At 37.3% G+C, this 20,535-nt stretch overlaps 2 protein-coding genes across 2 annotated transcripts in view; one reads left to right on the top strand and one right to left on the bottom strand.

The window, feature by feature from the left end:
* GLS (glutaminase) overlaps positions 1-8,694 on the bottom strand; it is a 207,017-nt gene extending 198,323 nt beyond the window's left edge. The window contains exon 1 of the mRNA XM_090388434.1: positions 8,237-8,694. Within this exon, the coding sequence (XP_090244560.1) occupies positions 8,237-8,520 (284 nt within the window). The 5' untranslated portion in view covers positions 8,521-8,694. The remainder of the gene's footprint in view (positions 1-8,236) is intronic.
* A 9,503-nt stretch (positions 8,695-18,197) lies between these two features.
* Ctl1 (choline transporter-like protein 1) overlaps positions 18,198-20,535 on the top strand; it is a 159,467-nt gene continuing 157,129 nt past the window's right edge. Inside the window, exon 1 of the mRNA XM_090388702.1 lies at positions 18,198-18,487. The gene's annotated coding sequence lies outside the window, so the exon portion shown is untranslated. The remainder of the gene's footprint in view (positions 18,488-20,535) is intronic.

Raw genomic sequence — 20,535 nt, 5'->3', positions numbered from 1 at the left:
TAAGCTTGCTTTCTTGCATCATTTGCCATTACTACAATATTAGTACTTCAAATAGATAAAGCTTAAAGGCATAAGAGCTTGTAAAAAAGACCTGCTTTTTTATTTTTTTTTTTAAATTATTACTGGAAGTCAAAGTGGAAATAATATCTTTGAGATTTAGAGAAACACTATAAATGGCAGTTCAAAATTGTATTGTATTGTGATGAAAATTCTTAATTTAATCAGAGTTTTTGCCAATAAGTTGGTTTCTGAGCAGAGCTGAGTCCAGGCGAGACATTTCTACATTCAAAACAAAATGAAACTGTGGTGAATCTTCTTAGTTTTTCGTGACATTGTACTCAAGTTTTTATTTGCAACGTTTCACCTTTTTAAAAGTAATTCTTCCATATATGAGTGATTTCAAACAGAGATGTAAATGCAATAAAAAGTAACAGAAGTTAAAAGAAATTGCTGTAATCTATATGGAGTATGAAGTGCACAATTAGTTAATTCTGATTTTAAGTGTTGTTTGGAACAATGTTCAAAGATGTCAGAAAACAAAGCAGACAATGGGTTTGTGGCTTAAAGATACTAGGTGGAACTTATTAGTTCCAGTTAAAGAAGCAACTAGAGAAGAAGACTTCAGAAATTCCTCCAGCCAGTGATGGGAATGAACTTAGTACTCTCCGAATGAATTACAAGTGGAAAAACTACTATATTGTAGAGCAATACCTACTTCTGAGATTCTACAGTATTGGTTTATGACACAGTCACCAACTGTGTCATAAACCAACTGTCAGGAGCTAAATCCTCTACTAGATGAAATTGGTTAACACCAAAGACAAATTTGATTCATCTTTGATTTTTATTTGATTCATCTTTGTTGCTATAGGCAATAAAGATGAATAGAAACATAAAGCCTACATGTATTATATTTAAAATACATGTAGGCTTTATACTGTATACTACAATGGCACATTACTAACCTTAGATGTGACTTATATAACACCAGAGGCTCACATCTGGTGAGTATGGGCTTGGCACACTCAGGGTCCTGAGCTGGATATCATCATTATTCTTTTTGAAAACTGGTGTCAACAGGATGGTGTGAGGCACCTATACTGCAGGAGTTGTTCTTGTGGTTCAAGAATGAAATTTTTAACCACATTCTAACCACTATTGTGAGGTGCATAGCAAAAAGATTGGTGTAGCCTCCGATGACACCTGATTTAAAGCCATGCAATGTTTACCACTGGAGTTATTTCAAAGACTGTGTGTTTTAAAAGAATCCATGAACTATTCCAGCAGCGAAGAAAGTGAACGAAGATGAAATTTTTTGTTGGCAGAAAGGGTACATGTTTTGCAATTTCACAACTGAACCTATGACACATTACTGTTAGTAGTAGGGGCATATGATGCAAGAAAGCAAGATTATACACCATCAGGCAAAAAAAAAAAAAAAAACACCACATCAGTCCTCTCATCCAATAATTTGTCTTCTTCTCCCTTTATTTTATTCAACCTGCCCAATTCCACAACAGATGGAAGTTTGTTCCAACAATCAACCACCCTCTGGCTGAAGGCAGATGTCTGCACATCCATTCTGCAACCACCTTCCTCAATTTGAACATATGTTCCCCTCATGTGCACAGTCACAAACTTGGAGAATAAGCCTGATATATCTTCATCATTAATAATAAATATAGAAAAACAGCTAGCCCGGCACTGAACCCTAGGGTACACCACTAATAATATTAGTCCACAAAGAGCAATGTCCATTGATAACTACTCTCTCTGTCTTCTCCCATTCAGCCATCCCTTTATACGGAGCAGTAACTTGCCCTTAATGCCAAACTACTCCAATTTGTAAAGCAGTCTTTTATGTGCACCAGTATCAAAAGCTTTCTTGAAAACACAAGTATATGATATCAAAGTTATTTTTAGCATCCAGTTCCTCTGTTACTGTATCACAGTGTCCAATCAGATTGGTCACACAAAAGATTGCCCCTTAACAAATCCATGCTGTGACTACAGTATAATTGCATTCCTGTCCGAATGGTCCTGCTTTACTTCTTTAACCAGAGACTTCATTATTTTCCCTGGAACAGAGTTAAGCTAACAAGTCTGTAATTACTCATATTACCTTTTGATCCCCCTTTGTGAATTGGGGATATGTTGGCACACCTCCAGTCCAAAGGACCTCCCCTGAATCCAGACATGCTCATAATTATGGCTAAGGGGTTGCTTACCCACTTTTCTGCCTTGCTTAAACATAATTGATAGTGCCCAATCACCCCAGATGCCTTTTATATTAAGCTTAAACAATTTTTCTTCCACTTTCCTCAGTTATCACAAAATTATTTAGCTCCCTGTTATATTTTGATGCACTTCTGACACTTCTCTCTCTCCATAAAGAACTCCTCAAGTTGTTGTTGTTGTTATTTGGTTTTTAGGAGCATTAGCAACTAAGGCCATATTATTCCGGGATATGCGGTGGTCATTCCCTGACCTTTCCGCATCCTCTGTATTTGGTGGTGACGGGCTCGAACCCCGGTCTAATCAAGAAGCGTGTGCTACGCACTGCTGCTCCTTCCCACCTGGCTACGGAGGCGCCTAACTCCTCAAGTGTGGATGTAGATGAAAAATACCTATTCAGTTTGTCAGCAACCTGAGCAGCATAATCAACAGTTAAACTACTGACATCCAGCAGATCAATGTAGTAGTAGTAGTGACATGTGATGCAAGAAAGCAAGTGTATGAGCTTATGCAGCATGTGATTTTGAGCTTATGTGATTCAACACCTTTCTTCTACTGTTAAATAAATGCCTTTTCTGCATTTCTTTGCCACAGACTTCTCAAAATCTGCCTTAGCTTGCCTAGCCTCAGTTGTGACTTGATTACAGAACAATTTATATCTACAATAAGCTTCTGTATCACCTGATAATTTATTAGCATTAGTAGAGGCATATGATGCAAGAAGCAAGCTTATGCAGCATCAGCCAAAAAAAAAAAAACTTCCATTTCACCCCTCCATTCATTCGAAATATCTGTCCAGCTGAGCCTTAAATTTATTTAGGCTATCAACTTCCACAACAAGGGATGGAAGTCTGTTCCACCAACCAACTACCCGCTGGCTAAAGGCAAATTTCCGCACATCTATCCAACATCTGTCTTTCCTCAATTTGAATTAATGCCCTCTCAGGTGATTATCCTCAGCAAGAGGAAGAATCCCATCAGCATTGAGCATGCTCAAACCATTCAAGGCTTTATATTTTTTTTTTTTTTTTTTTTGGTAGTTGTTGGCGCATCGGCTACTGTGGCCATATTGCACCTCCCAAGGTTTTTGCAGTACTTTGATCCAAGCCCGAGGCGGGAATCGAACCCGCGACCTTTGGGTTGCCAGGCAGGTACTTTACCCACTCGGCTAGCCCGGTCGGCAAGGCTTTATACACCTCTATCAGATCACCTCACCGGTGCCTAGTCTCCAGACACTGTAATTTGCAAAAATTAAGCCTTTCTTCGTAAGAGCTACCCTTTGTTCCATTCACTAATCTTGTTGCCCTTCTTTGTACTCATTCCAGCAGCTCTACATCCTTCTTGAAATGAGGTCTCCAGACTTGTATACAGTACTCAAGGTGTGGCCTGACCATTGCCTTATACAAATGAATAATCACCTCCTTATCCCTGCTAGAAAAATTCCTGTATATCATTGACAAGACACCACGAGCTACTCTTGCAGCCGGTCTGCACTGCTCAGAAGCTTCGTATCTGCCTGCACAATTACCCCAGGTCTTTTTCATTCTCCACCACTGTCAGTGTAGTACCACGGAGTTGATACGTTGCTCTGGGGTTGCTGTTTCCCATATGTAGTACTTTACATTTGTCAATGTTAAACTTCATTTGCCACCTCTCAGCCCATCTGCTCAACCTTTCCAGATCCTATTGCAGCAGCATAGCGTCAGTAGTGTCCTTAACAACCCTGCCAACTTTGTATCGTCTGAAAACTTGGTCATTAAGCTTGATATACCATCATCAATATTATTTATAAATACAGAAAACAATAATGGACCCAATATTGAACCCTGAGGGACTCCACTAATAACATTAGTCCATGATGGGCAGTGTCCATTGATTACCACTCTCTGTCTTCTGCCCCTCAACTACCCCTTTATCCTTCTTCTTCAATGCTGCCGAATGGCGTTTGCGACTTCGTTTTGATATTGTTCTCTGTCTAGCGTTGCGTGTAGAATTTGTGCTGTTGTCATGTGAAGCCAGGTGTTGATGTTATCTAGCCATGCCATTTTCGGTTTGCCTGGGCGTTTCTTGCCTTCGATCTTTCCCTCCAGGATGAGTGGTAGTAGGTGATATTTTTGTTGGTTCCTAGCGATGTGACCTAGGTATTTGCATTTTCTGCTGATGATGGTTTTGAGCAGGTCCCGTTCCGTGTGCATGTCCTGCAGGACCTGTACGTTGGTTATCTTGGCTGTCCACGGGATTTTCAGCATTCTTCGGTAGAGCCACATTTCGAAGGACTGGAGCTTTTTTGTAGTGGCTGATGTTAGAGTCCAGGTTTCCATAGCAGCAATTTGCCTCCAATGCCATAATGCTCCAATTTGTGCAGCAGTCTTACATGTGCAATAGTATTAAAAGCCTTTCTAAGATCCAAGTATATAATATCAAAGTTATTCCCTGCATCCAGTTATTTTGTGGCTGCATCATAGTATCCAATCAAATTGGTCAGGCAAGACTTTCCCTTAACAAAACCATGCTGCGTCCGAGCTATAACTGAAGTCTTCTCTAGATGACCTTGCAGTGCTTCTTTAACCAGTGCCTCCATTAATTTTCCTGGAACAGAAGTTAAGCTCACAGGTCTATAATTACTTGTGTCAGCCTTTGATCCTCCTTTGTGAATTGGGGTCACATTTGCACATTTCGAGTCTATGGGTACCTCCCCTGAGTCCAAGGAAGCTCTCATAATTATGGCTAAGGGTTTGCTTGCTTCCTTTGCTGCCTCCTTTAATATAACTAGATAGATCCCATCCACCCCAGGTGCCTTTCTTGTGTTTATCTTCAACAATTTCTTCTCCACTTTACTCTGTTATTATAAGATTATCTAGCTTACTGCCAGAGTTGAATACACCTCTGGCATTCCCCTTGCTGAATAACTCCTCATGTGTGAATGTCGATGCAAAATATTCATTTAGTTTGTTAGCTACCTGAGCAGAATCATCAACAGTTGAACTATCGATATCAAGTGGACCAATCTGATTCATCCCCTTCCTTCTAGAGTTTACATAAGTTTGTTTGTTTGTTTGTTATTTGGTTTTTAGGAGCATTAGCAACTAAGGCCATATTGCTCCAGGATATGCGATGGTCATTCTCTGACCTTTCCGCATCCTCCGTATTTGGTGGTGACGGGCTTGAACCCCGGTCTAATCAAGAAGTCTGTGCTACGCACTGCTGCTCCTTCCCACCTGGCTACGGAGTCGCCAGTTTACATAAGTAAAGAACTCTTTGCTGTTTTTCTTTGCATCCCTTGCCAAAGATTTCTTGTAATCTGCCTTCGCCTGCCTAACCTTTGTAACTTGGTTACAGATCAACATATCTATCATAGGCTTCTGTGTCACATGTTAATTTATATGTATCCCATGCATTTTTCTTCTCTGCCATGTCTCATTAGTTCATCTGACATCCATTTAGGTCTAACCCTTGAACAATATTTCTCAGTTGGTATGTAAAGCCTAGCAGCTTCCAAGATAAGTTCTTTGAATGCTTCCCATTTTGAATTTGCTGTTGGTAACATCTTCAGTTGGTCCCACTTTATAGAATTTAGATACTGTCTCAGACCATCGCAGTCGCCTTTACGAAAGCAATAACCCTTCCCTTTACCCCTGATGGTAGTTACCTCTTTGAGTAAATCCCTCTTCAGCACACTGTGATCACTGCCACCTAGTGGTTCCTTTATCTGCAGATTCTTAATGTATGAAGAATCACTATTGATAATCAAATCAAGAGTATTACTCCCTCTAGTTGCCTCCCGAACATGCTGATGTAGAAAACAATCATCCAATAAATCCACAAAAGCCTTGCTAGTGTGTGAGTGACCACAAATTCCAGTCAATATCTGGGAAATTAAAATCTCCCATTATCAGACTCTCTGATTTACTGGCCCACTATTTCCCTGTTCAGTTTCTTATTATACTCATCAGAGTCATTAGGCCTATAGCACACTCTTACTCTGAATTTTGATCTCCCATATACATCCATGCATTTTCTTTTATATACATCCACGCATTTTCTTCACCTCAGTTGTGACTTGATTACAGAACAATTTATATCTACAATAAGCTTCTGTATCACCTGATAATTTATATACATCCATGCATTTTCTACTCTGGCACAAGTCTCATGAGTTGACCTGACATCCATTTAGGTCAATGCCTGGAAAAACATTTCTTAGTTGGTATAAAAAGCGTAGTAGCTTCTACAATTACTTCCCTGAATACTTCCCATTTAGAATTTGCTGTTGTAACATCTTCAGATGGTCCCACTGTGCAATATTTAAAAACTGTCTGAAAACACTATAGTTACCCTTAAGACATTACTTTTAAATGCATAGAACATACTGAATATGTTATGGCATGAATTTTCCAAATAGAGTTCAAGTGTTGATTTCTGTTTCTAAAGAATATTTTATGTTATGTTCTTAAGTTTAATACAGCGATGAATAAAAAATCACTCTGATGTACAGGGTGATTTTTATATAATCTTGCCTACCTAAATATAAATGCCTTCCATCAACCAGTTTTCTCTGCTGGCATGTCAGTGTACGCAATCTCCGACATGCCATCAGTATAGCCAGGGCCGGCTCGAAGGTATGTAGTGCCCCTAGGCCAGTTTGGTTTTCAGTGCCTGATCATTTTTTTTATTTTAAATTTTTAAGCTTTATAAATTTTACAAAAGGGGTATGTCGTAATAGAACATATTTAAAAAATCTTACATAAAATTAAATTTACAAAAGGTATACAACAACAATAAATTATTTGAAAACTAAACAAACAAATTCCTGAATAAAATATTTAAAATTATACTTATAAAATAGGTGTATAGGTGTATAATAATAATAAATGTAATAATTTTGCAAAAACAAAGGAAAAAAAATCTAAGAATAATTATTGAAAATCGTAGCAAAAAACAATTTTTTAACTAAATTAAAACTTTTCTCGCTTTTACTGTCGCAAAATTTGTTATCAATTCTTCCATATCAAGTTCTTTTAAAATATCTCGTTCAATCGATAATATTGTTAAACCGTAGAATCTTTACTGACTCATAAAGGTAAAGTGCAGCCACTATCAATCCACTGCAGGATGGAAGCCTCCTCAACAATTCATGCTGAAGGAAATGGACCATAATCTGCCATGCTGGTCCAGTGCGGGTTGGCAGATCGACCGTATTCAGCAGTCAGGGGCTTGAACCCCAGTCTAACTCAAAGAGCATGTGCTACTGCACTCCCGCTCCTGACCACTCAGCTATGGAGGCACTCTTCCTGACTCATAGTCATTCTCAAATGAGTTTTAATAAATTTCAGTTTCGAAAAACTCCTTTCCCCACTAACCACAGCGACGAGCAATGTTAGGAAAATGCGGATAGCAATGAATAGGTTTGGTAAGGAAGATGTTAATTGCTGATCACAAATGAATTGGAGAATTTTTGCGGGTGACATTTCTTCATTCGAATATGAACAGTAAAGATATCTAATTTCGGTTATTTAATTTTTCTAGTTTATTGAATGCCCCAGACTGGTTCACAGTTGTAGCGTGATAAAATGGAGTTTGGTGCAAAAAAGTAAAAATACCTGGTACTAAAAATTAAATAGGCAAACCAAAAACAAAAAATGCTAAAAACGACGCCCCTTGCAATACGGCTTTGGGGGGGGGGCACTGCTCGTACCACCAACGCTTCGACTCTCTGGTCCTCTTTAATACTATTACTTTTTTTTTTTACGACGTTGTTGTACCTAGGTCAATGCCTCTTGTGCTTAAGCCTAGAGCCGGCCCTCAGTATAGCCAACCTGCACAAGGATGGTAAAAACCATTCAACTGTCTACTATTCTTAATTTAATCTCTCAAATTTAACATCCGCTTGAAAGCTTGCAACAATATAACAAGTTATTTCACTGACTCAGATGAAATACAAGTTTCATAAACTCTAGTCATCCTAGCACTTTCATTTTCAGCTAAAAATCGCCCAAATTACCTCAAATCAATGCTTTCTCCAGTTTTATTTAATTCCTTATCCTTTGCTCTAATAAACTCATCAACTGGCATGAATATCCTGTTAGCATGGGAATTCCCGCGATATGATGATATATTGTATAATCGAACAAACGAATGTAAAGCATATTGAAATTTCTGGCTGGACTTGACAACTAGAAAGTTGTTTAACCGTTTCGACGCTATATTACAAGATCCATTTATTAAACTTCCTCGGTATGAGCAGTGATAGAGGTAACCATGAATCCAATGCCGACAACCACGCATTAAATAGCTTGTATTTAACTTCGGTTTAAATAATGTTAACAATTATTTCTGAGCTCAGTTTAATCAGGGCAAGAGAGCAATCCCTTAGATTTTCAGCTGTGAATGCTAATAAATTACTGACTATATAAGAGATTTTCAAAGTTAAAAATTGACCACCTATACCCTAAACGAGTACCAAACAAGATACACTCATAGCAACTTGCTCCCTCTAGTTATTAGCAGTAATATTCTTACTACTCTGTGCCCTCTATGATTCTGGAAGACGCAATTGCATCCAAAATATTCATTATTCTATAAATGCCAACGGAACTCTAAAATACATAATCAAAAGAAAAAGAACACATGTCTAATATTCTAAAAGTACAGTAATACATTTCCTTTATTTAGTTTTAACATCTTGGCATCAATATAAAGATAATGATAAAGAAAGTAGTAGTATTAGTGGCATGTGATGCAAAAAAGCAAGCGTATGAGCTTAGGCAGCATCAGCCAAAAAAAAAAAAAAAAAAAAAAAATCACACAACCATTCCCTCTAAATGTTTGTCCAGTTCCTCCTTAAATTTCTTTAACCTATAAACTTCCACAACGACAGATGGAAGTTTCTTCCAGCAATTAACCATCCGCTGGCTGAAGGCAAATTTCTACACATCTATTCTACATCTGGCTTTTCTTAATTAGAATTCATGCCCGTTAGGTCCCTAATCTGAACAAGTGCAAGAATTCCATCAGAATACAGCGTGCTCAACCCATTCAAGGCCTTATACACCTCAATCAGGTCAACGCGCAGGTGCCTAGTCTCCAGACACTGTAATTTGCAAAACTTAAGCCATTCTTCGTAAGAGCACCCCTTTGTTCCATTCACTACTCTGGTTGCCCTTCTCTGTACTCGTTCCAGCAGCTCTACATCCTTCTTGAAATGAGGCCTCCAGGCCTGTATACAGTACTCTAGGTGTGGTCTGACCATTGCCTTATACAAGGGAATAATCACCTCCTTATCCCTGCTAGCAAAATTCCTATATATCATTGACAAACCCCATAACCTGCCGTGACAGCCTGTCTGCATTGCTCAGAAAACTTCATACAAAAGTAATTTTATATGAAAAGGAACTAAACAAAAGTATTTTTGAATACCCTGGCTGAAACAAGTGTCGCGGGGAGACTACAGTAATGCCATTCATATTAGTATAATTATAAACTGAAATAGATTTCCAAAACAAATTAATATACAATTCCCTTCGTATATATAAGAATATGCTGTGGCATATCTGCCTATTTCAACGAAATAAAAGATCTGAGCTCAGTATGGCTGAAAAATGAAAAGAAAAAAAATTAACATTATATAACATGTCTGGGCCGGTTAATAGTAATCGGGGCATGTGATGCAAGAAAGCAAGTATGAGCTTATGTAGCATCAGCCAAAAAAAAAAAAAGAATCACACAACCATTCCCTCTAAATATTTGCCCAGTTCCTCTAAATTTATTTAACCTATCAACTTCCATAACGACAGATGGAAGTTTGTTCAAGTAATTAACCACCCACTGGCTAAAGACAAATTTCCGCACATCTATTCCAAAACAGTCTTTCCTCAATTTGAATATATGTCCCCTTAGGTTCGTAATCTGAACAAGTGGAAGAATCCCATCAGAATTCAGCCTGCTCAACCCATTCAAGGCCTTATACACCTTAATCAGATCACCGCGCAGGTGGCTAGTCTCCAGCCGCTGCAATTTGCAGAACTTAAGTCTCTCTTGGTAAGAAGATCCCTTCATTCCCCTCACCAATCTTGTTGCCCTTCTCTGTACACGCTCAAGCAAATCTACATCCTTCCTAAAATTAGGCCTCCAGACCTGTACGCAGTACTCAAAGAGCGGCGCAGTACTAAAGCTCCTGTTGTTGTTGTTGTTGTTGTTGTAAGGTGTTTGGATCATCAGCGACTAAGGCCAATTGCTCCGTGTTTACGGTCTGTACATCTGTAAATGTATTCTACGGTCAATTTTCTGTTTGCTGGACAATACTACTGAGTTTCCAGGAGATAAAACCATTCACGCTTCAAAGACTGAGTAATTCAGCCACGTTGTGAAAAATGCCCATAAATATTCCTCGTGTTATTGACGGGATTCAAGCTCAGGTCTTTTCCACCCTGTTCTGGGAGGAGAGCGATTTTACCAACTGTGCTATCCATGAGGGCTAAGTAGATGTGGCCTGAACATTGTGTTAATAATGGGAAAATCACCTTATTTCTGCTAGCAAAATTCCTGTATATCATTGACAAAGCCCCATGAGCTGTCCTGGCAGCCTGTCTGCAATGCTCAGAGAACTTCGCATCTGACTATACAATTACCACAGCTCCTTTTCATTTTCCACTACTATCAGTGTATTACCGCACAGTTCATACTTTACTCTAGGCTTACTGGTACCCATATGCAGTACCTTGCAATTGTCAATGGTAAACTGCAATTACTATTTCTCAGCGAATCTCCCTAATATTTTTAGGTCATATTGCAGCAGTATACCTTCAATTCACCAAACTGCTATCCGTTTGGTAAATTGAAGAGAGATTTTATAGAGAGAGAGATTTCCCCCCCCAAGAGAGGTTCCCCTCTTATTTTTATTATTATTTTTTTTAATATACTACGGGGGAACCTCTTTTTTTTTTCTTAATACGCCGCGGGAACACCTCCCCCCCCCCTATTTTTTTTAATACGCCACGGGAATCCCTTTTTTTATTTTTAATATGCCAGGGAACCTCTCTTTTTTTTGTTTTAATACACCAGGAGTACCGCCTGTTTTTTTTTAATACGCCACGGGAACCTCTATTATTTTTATTATTATTATTTTTTAATACACTAGGGAACCTCTTTTTTTTACGCCGCGTGAACCCCTCTCTCTTCCCCCTTTTTTTAATACACCACGGGTATCACTTTTAGTTTTATTATTATTTATTTATTTTTTTTTTTAATACACTATGGGAACCTCTCTTTTTTTTAAGACGCCGCGGGAACCTCTCTCTCTCCTCTCCCTTTTTTCCCCTCTGGAGTGAGCCCCCAGAGGAATCTGGCCCACCTTTTGGCAACATCAGGTGGGTTAGGGTCTCGAATTGAGACATCACGAGCGGTATTGGGACTAGCCCACCTTCCCGTGGTGTGGACGAGTACCCAGAATCATCTGTCCAGGTGACCGATACTTCTGGGTTGCCAAGTGGCCAGAACACACATAATACACACAAACCTCTGTCACACACATATCTGGCCCATTCGTACTGTTCTTCACAGAGATACGAGGCGGAGATGAACTGACGTTCAAGCGAATGCTGGCCGGGCTAGCCGGGTGGGAAAAGTGCCTGCCTGCCTGGCAACCCAAAGGTCGCGTGTTCGAATCCCGCCTCGGGTTTGGATCAGAGTAGTGCAAAAACCTTGGGAAGTGCGTTATGCCCACAGAAGCCGATGCGCCAACAACTAACAAAAAAAAAAAAAAAAAAAAACACATGTCCACACATCACACATTATGCCTGATACACCTTCATCAATATCATTAATAAATACAGAAAAAAAAATGGGCTCAGCAGAACACTGTGGGACTCCACTAATAACATTATTGCACATAGAGCAGTGTCAATTTACAACCACTTTCAGTCTTCTCCCAACGAACTGTCCCTTTATCCAAAGCAGTAACTTGTCGTGAGAGCCACAATTCTCCAATTTATGCACAATATTTTATGTGCAACAGTATCAAAAACTTACCTGTAATCCAAGTATTTGATATTAGAATTTCATTTTTGCATCCAGTTCCTTTGCTAAGGCTACATAGTACCCAAGTAAACTGGTCAGACAAGATCTCTCATTAACCAACCCATGTTGTGACTAAAGTACAAGGTGGTCGTAAAGTCCTGCACGGATTTAAAATTTTAATATCTAAAGTTATACAGATAATAGAATAATAGAACCATTTAGTAAAAATTATATTAAAGTTCAATTTTTCAAGTTTTTTATATAATAATGTCATATATGTAAATCAGATTTTTCTTTTTTTTTATTTATATTTTATCAAATTCTCTTTTATTTGCAGATATTGAATGACCCCAGATGGCAACAATTGAAAAAAAAGTTAACTGCGTGCTTTGGTTTAGAGAGTTCAAATCAATAACAGCTCTGAGAAGAAAGTTCACTATTCATTATAAAAAAGATGTACCCCGTAAAAAGTCAATAAGTAGCTGAATAAAAAAATTTAAAAGAAACTGGATCAGCAATGACAAACCATGATAAAGTGTTTTGGCGGCCATGTTGAATTGTGATAATTAAAAACTGCATTAAGAATAAAACTTTAAGAATTGAATTTTTAGATACTTTTTACAGTCTGCGTGGATAGCACAGTAGTTTCGTCACCATCCTATCCCACCAGTTGGAAAAAGGCCCAGGTTCGAATCCGGTCAATGACGCGAAGAACATTAATGGGCTTTTTTCACTCCGTAGCTGAGTTAGTTCGGTCTCCGGCGTAGATAGCAAGGGTTTTTCCTCAGACACTGGGTTTTTTTTTTTTTACACCAAACAGACAAGTCGACCATAGAACACACGCAATTAACAGAGATAAGACATAGCATGGCAGATGAATTTAATTATTCGGGTGGCCTAAATTTAATAGTTTTTTTTTATGTATAATTTTTACTAAATGGTTCTATCATTTTTATATCTTCAGTTATTAAAATCGGTAAAGGATTTTATAACCACCCTGTATAATACGCGCCTGTCTAGATTTTCCTGCAATACTCCTTCAACTAGTGGATGGATGAATCTGAATTTGAAATTATTGGATTCAAGCATAGAGTTTATTTGAAAGAATAAACTGAAGGAAAAATGGGAATATATTTTTTAGTGCCTAAAGTCAAGCACGTGATCATTCCATCATGATCAAGAGTTTCTCCTATTTTTGTGCACAGTTTGTGACATTATTATTATTATTATTATTATTATTATTATTATTATTATTATTAGCTATATGGTGCAAGGAAGCCTGAGGCTTATGCTGCACCAGCCAAAAAAAAAAAAAAAATTCCCCAAAAAATTACCCTGAGAGAGAGAAGAGAGAGAGAGAAGTAAAAGGGAATCACCAAGAAAGGGAAGAATGATGATATCCAGCTCAGGACCCTGGGTGTGCCAAACCCATACTCACCACATGTGAGCCCCTGGGGCTAATCAGAATTCAAGGAATTTTAAGAAAAGAAAGCTTAAAAAATCATTCTTTTATATAATGCAATATCCTCTGGACTTCGATTTTCTGAAAGAAATTTAATATCTCAACAAGACAGTACCCAAAGCTCAGCTGTAATCTGTGCAAAGACTCTCTAGCAACTAAACAACAGGAGGGGATTTTGCTAATTATGGTGGGGCCACCCAAGCCGCCTGACTTAAACTCAGTAGATCTTTCATGGAATCATCTAGACTGTCAAGTCCATGAAGTCTTTTCCATCTTCACAAATTTATGGCAAACCTTGCAGATCTCTTGTAATAATGTTAGAAAAACGCCATTATAAAATTAATTGCCAGAATGCCATGTCTCTGTAAGGCAGTGATAAAATCTCGTGAAGGATATTTTGATGAAAAATCAGTTTAGTTGTTAATATCGACCATTACAATATTTTTTGCTGTAAATTTTTCAATGCTCAATAAAAAAAAATCTCAAAATACATTCTAGTATGATGTTTTTTTTTTTTATATTAAACCTTACATTGTTCGTAAAGGAATAACAGAAGTTTACCTCAATATGATACATAGAAGACTGCCGTATGGTACTCTCCAGAAATTAAAACGAAAACAATTAAAAAATCGAAAAGCTTACATTACAGTAAAAAATAATTAAAAATCAATTGAACACAATTAAAGATCAATTTAACCTAATTCAAAATTAAGTAAAAAATTAATTTAACGAACAAATTGCAAACGATTTTCCTTCTTGAAGCTGGCAATAGGCTAGATAAGCTTGTAATAACTCAGAGTAAAGTGGAAGAGAAATTGTTGAAGATAAGCATAAGAAAGGCACCTGGGGTGGATGGAATCTATCCATTTATATTAAAGGAGGGGGAAAAGGAAGTTAGCAAACATTAGCCATAATTATGAGATCTTCCTTGGACTCAGGTGTAGTCTCCATGGACTGCAAATGTGACCCAAATCCACAAAGGAGGATTAAAGGGAGACACAGGTATTACAGACCTGTTAGTTTAACTTCTGTTCCAGGGAAATTAATGGAGGCACAGGTTAAAGAAGCACTGCAGGATCATCTAGACAAGACCAGTTATAGCTGGGACACAGCATGGTTTTGTTAAGGGGAAGTCTCGGCTGACTAATTTGATTGGATACTATGATGTGGGCTCAAAAGAACTGGATGCAGGGAATAACTTTGATATCATATATTTGGATCTGAGAAAGGCTTTTGATACTGTTGCACATGGAAGACTGCTGCACAAATTGGAGCATTATGGCATTGGAGGCAAATTGCTGCTATGGATAAAGGGAAGGTTGGGTGGGAGAAGACAGAGAGAGTGGTAATCAATGGACACTGCTCTTCGTGGACTAATGTTATTAATGGAGTCCCTCAGGGTTCAGTGTGGGGTCCATTGTTGTTTTCTGTATTTATAAATGATATTGATGATGGTATATCAGGCTTGATGTCCAAGTTTGCAGACGATACGAAGGTTGGCAGGGTTGTTAAGGACACTACTGACGTTATGCTGCTGTAAGAGAATCTAGAAAAGTTGAGCAGATGTGTTGAGAGGTGGAAAATTAAGTTTAATATTGACAAATATAAAGTACTACATATGGGAAGCAGTAATCCCAGAGTAACGTATCAACTCTGTGGTACTACACTGACAGTGGTAGAGAATGAAAAGGACCTGGGGGAATTGTGCAGGCAGATATGAAGTTCTCTGAGCAGTGCAGACGGGCTGCAAGAGTAGCTCATGGTGTCTTGTCAATGATATACAGGAATTTTTCTAGCAGGGATAAAGAGGTCATTATTATATACAGGTCTGGAGGCCTCATTTTAAGAAGGATGTAGAGCTGTTGGAATGAGTACAGAGAAGGGCAACAAGATTAGTGAATGGAACAAAGGATTTCTCTTACGAAGAAAGGCTTACGTTTTGCAAATTACAGTGTCTGGAGACTAGGCACCTGCGAGGTGATCTGATTGAGTTGTATAAACCTTGAATAGTTTGAGTATGCTCAATGGTGGTGGGATTCTTCCTCTTGCTCAGAACAATCGCCTTAGACGGCATAAATTCAAATTGAGGAACAGGATAAATGTGCAGAAGTTTGCTTTTAGCCAGCGAGTGGTTGATTGCTGGAGGAAACTTCGATTTTTTGTTGTAGAAGTTGATAGCTTAAATTGATTCAAGGTAGAACTTAACAAACATTTGGTGCGAGTGAATGAGTTAAATACGGGTGGTTTTTTTTTTTTTCGGCTTGTGGTATATAATCTTGCATCATGTGCCTTTGCTAATGCTAATGCTATTGAAACTTTTGAAACTATGCTTCGCTGGTTGCCAGATCTGATGGGTAATTTGTCTTTCCTTTCTACTTGTAATCATAAACTTCGTATTATTATTATTATTATTATTATTATTATTATTATTATTATTATTATTATTATTATTATTATTAGCCGTATAGTGCAAGGAAGCCCGAGGTTTATGGTACACCAGCCAAAAAAATTTCCGAGTTACCCTGAGAAAGAGAGAGAGAGAGAGAGAGAGAGAGAGAGAGAGAGAGAGAGAGAGAGAGAGAGAGAGAGAGAGAGAAGAATCACCAAGAAAGAGAATTATGATGATATCCAGCTCAGGATCATGGGTGTGCCAAGCCCATACTCACCAGATGTGAGTACTTATTTTCATTAACCTTCAACCCAACCCTTTATGCTGCTTTCTCAAACTTTTCAAAAGCTGTCCTCAGAATATGTGGGCTTCTGGAAGTCATCACTACATCATCTTTATAGGCAAAGTGCTGGTAGAGTCTGTTATATATAATCACATTGGGGGTGGCTGATACTTTCCTCATAATCCTCTCCAACACCAAATTAGAAAGGACAGGTGCAAAGGGGCCTGGTGTCTCAGCCGTCTCCTCACTTCGACCGAGTCGGAGAGATTCCTTTGCACCTTAACCTTGTTTCCTTCCAGCATGAACTTCGCCAGTCTTACAGGCTTTTTTTTTTTTGATTGATCAGGCTTCCCATCGTTTCCAACAGCTCCACATCCAACTGTCTATTGGTAGCGCTTCTCCAAGAAGCGCTACCAACTGTATCCTTACCATCTGCAACGGGTACAGGCCTTGTCACCAGCAGATTACCCTGCGCGAGTAATGTTCTGCCAGGATACAGTTGGTGTTCTCGCAACACTCTCCAAATAGTCGAACGTTGAACAGACAGTTGCATTGCTATTCTGCGTGTGCTGATTCCAGAAGTGGCATGCTCAACATCCAAAATATCCTCCTCTACTCCAGGAGTCGTAGATCTTGGTCGTCCTCTGTCGGCAGCACGAGGTTTAAAGGTCCCATGTTCACAAAGGCGGCAATGGACACCTTCAAACGTTTTCCTGTCTGGACATCTTCGTTCTGGGAACCTTTCCTGGTACAAACGACGAGCCTCCAGAGCATTGTCGTCCGCCAAACTACACATAAAGTGCATATCCACTTGCTCCTGATTTGAGTACATTGTCAGAATGGAAAACCACCAGATTCTGTTAGTACCTTGTGATGAAGGAAATGACCTGCGGGAGATAAGACATTCGAGTTAATAACTCGGGACCCAAGCATTTCCGGAATTATGTTGATATAAAATATTTTTATTGTCTATACATATGAGGATGAGGAACTCATTCTTGAAGTCATGCTGTGTATTGTTGAGACACCCTGTATATATATATATATATATATATATAATAAAGATATAATATTTATAAATTAAAAATTGTAGAACTAGTGGGAAGATAAAAATAACCTTAATATGACAATTGCGCAAAGCTGCAGCAAAGAATGCAAAAGTAAATATATATCTATAATATTAACCCCAGGGGCTCATATCCCGTGAGTATGGGCTAGGCACACCCAGGGTCCTGAGCTGGATATCATCATTCTTCTCTTTCTTGGTGATTCCCTTCTACTTTTAACTCCCTCTCTCTCAGGGTAATTTGGGAATTTTTTTTTTTTTTTTTTTTTTTTTTATCTGGTGCAGCCTAAGCCTCAGGCTTCCTTTCACCATAGAGCTAATAATAATAATAATAATAATAATAATAATAATAATAATAACAATAATAATAATAACAATAACAATAAGTTATATATATATCTTTCTTTCCTTTCATCTTTTCAGTGGAAACCATCGGAAATTTTTCGAACCTGCAATTCAAAAAAAAAAAAAAAAAAAATGGTGTGGGGGTGGGGAGACTAATTTATGGAATGAAATTAAACACATCCTTTAAATTAAACAATAAGGAGATTCGGTTTACATATTTTTTTGAAATTTTGCCGTATTAACTGAAAGAAATTTCTTTTTCAGTTTTAATTTCCCTCAAGTGCAAAAGTAAATTGAAAATGGAAGAATGTGTAGGCTACTGTTTATATCAGTTAAAATGGAAACAGCAGTTAGATAATTCTAAAAATTTTTTTAGCCGAAATAATTAATTTGAGGGGTAGGAATTATTCTTGACAGCACGCAGTGGTCAAAGGTGGTGATTTGCCCACGCCTACAACGCACAATATCGCGTCATGGTCGCCTTCGCTTGTGTTGATAAGTACCTCTCCTGCTCGAAACTGCCTTGGCTACCTCTAAACATGGGGTATTTTTAGGTTGTAAAGTGCTTTCCAATCAAAATTTTATGTCTTATTCATTTAGAAAGAATTTTAGTTATCCTGTTGGAGGCACAATGTGTAGACACTACGGGAGCACTTTAATGTAAACAATTTTTGCTTGTTCGTAGGTCGAAAGGTATAGTTACAAAATCAAATTTGATATTGCTGTCAAATGGTTTGAAGTTTGGTTATAATACCTTTTACTATATCTATATATTTAACGAAGCTAACCTGGTGAGTGATGCTTACATAAAAACAAAATAAAGAAAAAAAAAAGAAACGAAAGGAATCTAAAGTAAATAGAATTTCCTCATTGACACATTTAGATGGAAACAAAACGCTTTCGTGGTGAGAGTTGGTCAATACAAGCAAATTTTTCCGGAGAAGGGCAAGGGGGATTGACTGTATATATAATTACTTTTCAGCACATCAAGTATATATATAGGCAGATAGATAAAGTGTATCGGTAGGAGTGCTGACCTGATGGGTGTAGCTACAAAGGAAAAAATTAAAAGTGCCTGAAAAAGCAGATTACCTAAAAAAAATTAAATGAAAATATATAAATGGTACTTAATGCTGTGGGTCCTAAGATTTTAACTACATCATGAAGGGCCAGCAACCAAAACTAAAGGAAAAACAGCAATAAGCAAGGCCTCGGTTTCTGTTATGTAATCTAGACAGAAAAAGTGAGTAAATGTATACATCATAGCCGATCCAACAGAGATGAAAAAGAAATAAGAACCAAAACCAAAAAATACTAAAATGCTAAAATAAATAAGTGAAATGTAAAATTAAGTACACTTATCTAATCTATTTGCCTATATTTCATTATGGCTGCTGGGCATTTCTGCTATTACTAGCAGTGCCTCAGATCCATAATTATATATTATTATTATTATTTTTTTTTTCATTCTTTTTTAAAGTTCTATTTTATCACCACAACCTATTATTATTAATTATATATATATATATATATATATATCTTTGAATAAATATATTTTTTCAAATATATTTATTTTTTTTATTTTAAATTTTCAGTACTATTTTTAGTTTGTTTTTCTTCCCTGCTGGGGATGGAACCTTGTCTTTCATGATTACTTGTAGTTAATTGAGAGTTTGTTTATCAATAACTCTCATAAGTTGTTTTAAAAAAATTTATTTCTTCCGTTTTCTACGCAATGGTATGAAAATGCTGCTGTACCATGTGCTGCCACATCAACATAAACATCGCCAAGTATTTATCCAACGTTAGATTACATGTGAAAAAATTTGGTAGTTTCTTATGATTCAATCATTTTGAAGAATAACTTTTTATCATATTAAACTAAATGTACAAATATAAATTTAAAAGGTAAATCTTAAGTTTATAAAACTTAAGATTTAAGTTTGTAAGGCACTAGAGTTGCCATATCATGAGCCTCTGGGGTAAAACACAGTGGTAGATCTGGTAGATGCTATTCTTGCACTCCATATGATAACTTTAGTTCAAATACCAGGATCTAAGCTTTTTATCACTGTGGAAGAAGAGCGAGGAATTTTTTTGGTCTTTTTGTAATTCTTTGGTGGGTTAGTTGGTTTCTGATGAGGATTGCACGATTTTTTTAATTCTAAACATTCTGTATTTTTATCCAAAAAAATAGACAAACTGCTCACGGAATATACTAAATTTAAAGACAGTACACTTATATCTTGTAGGTAGTTACCATTTTTCAAAATCTGTGGCTGCTAGATGATTTGTGGGGTGGGGGAGTAGTGAAGGTAAATCTGATATTTTTCACATAAAATTCAAATATTTTAGGTTACGTTGCAACTAAAATATTAATTTTTAAATGTTATTTATTAAGCAAAAAATTGCTACAAGACTTTTGTGATAAATATTTACTAGCATGGATTTCCAATTTCCAGTTTGAGACCTTTGCTGTAATTTAAAACATATATATATAACTACATGATACAATTAAACAGTATGGTAAGTTATTCTAAAATGCATATAATAATATAAATTTCCTTCAAATTAGAATTTAAACTTAATTTTTTCACTGACGTTTTATGACCTGGAGAAATGACAGTAGAATCGTGGTTACAAAGGAACTGGATGTAAAAAATAATTTTGATATCATATATTTGGATTTCAGGAAAGCTTTTGACACTGTTGCTCATGGAAGACTATTGTACAAATTGGAG

The sequence above is a fragment of the Mastigoproctus giganteus genome, chromosome 14 (genome assembly GCF_048544385.1).
Source record: "Mastigoproctus giganteus isolate SK-2022 chromosome 14, ASM4854438v1, whole genome shotgun sequence".
Lineage (NCBI taxonomy): Eukaryota > Metazoa > Arthropoda > Arachnida > Uropygi > Thelyphonidae > Mastigoproctus > Mastigoproctus giganteus.
Note: the sequence above shows the minus strand (reverse complement) of the source record. Positions and strands in the feature narration are given on the sequence as shown.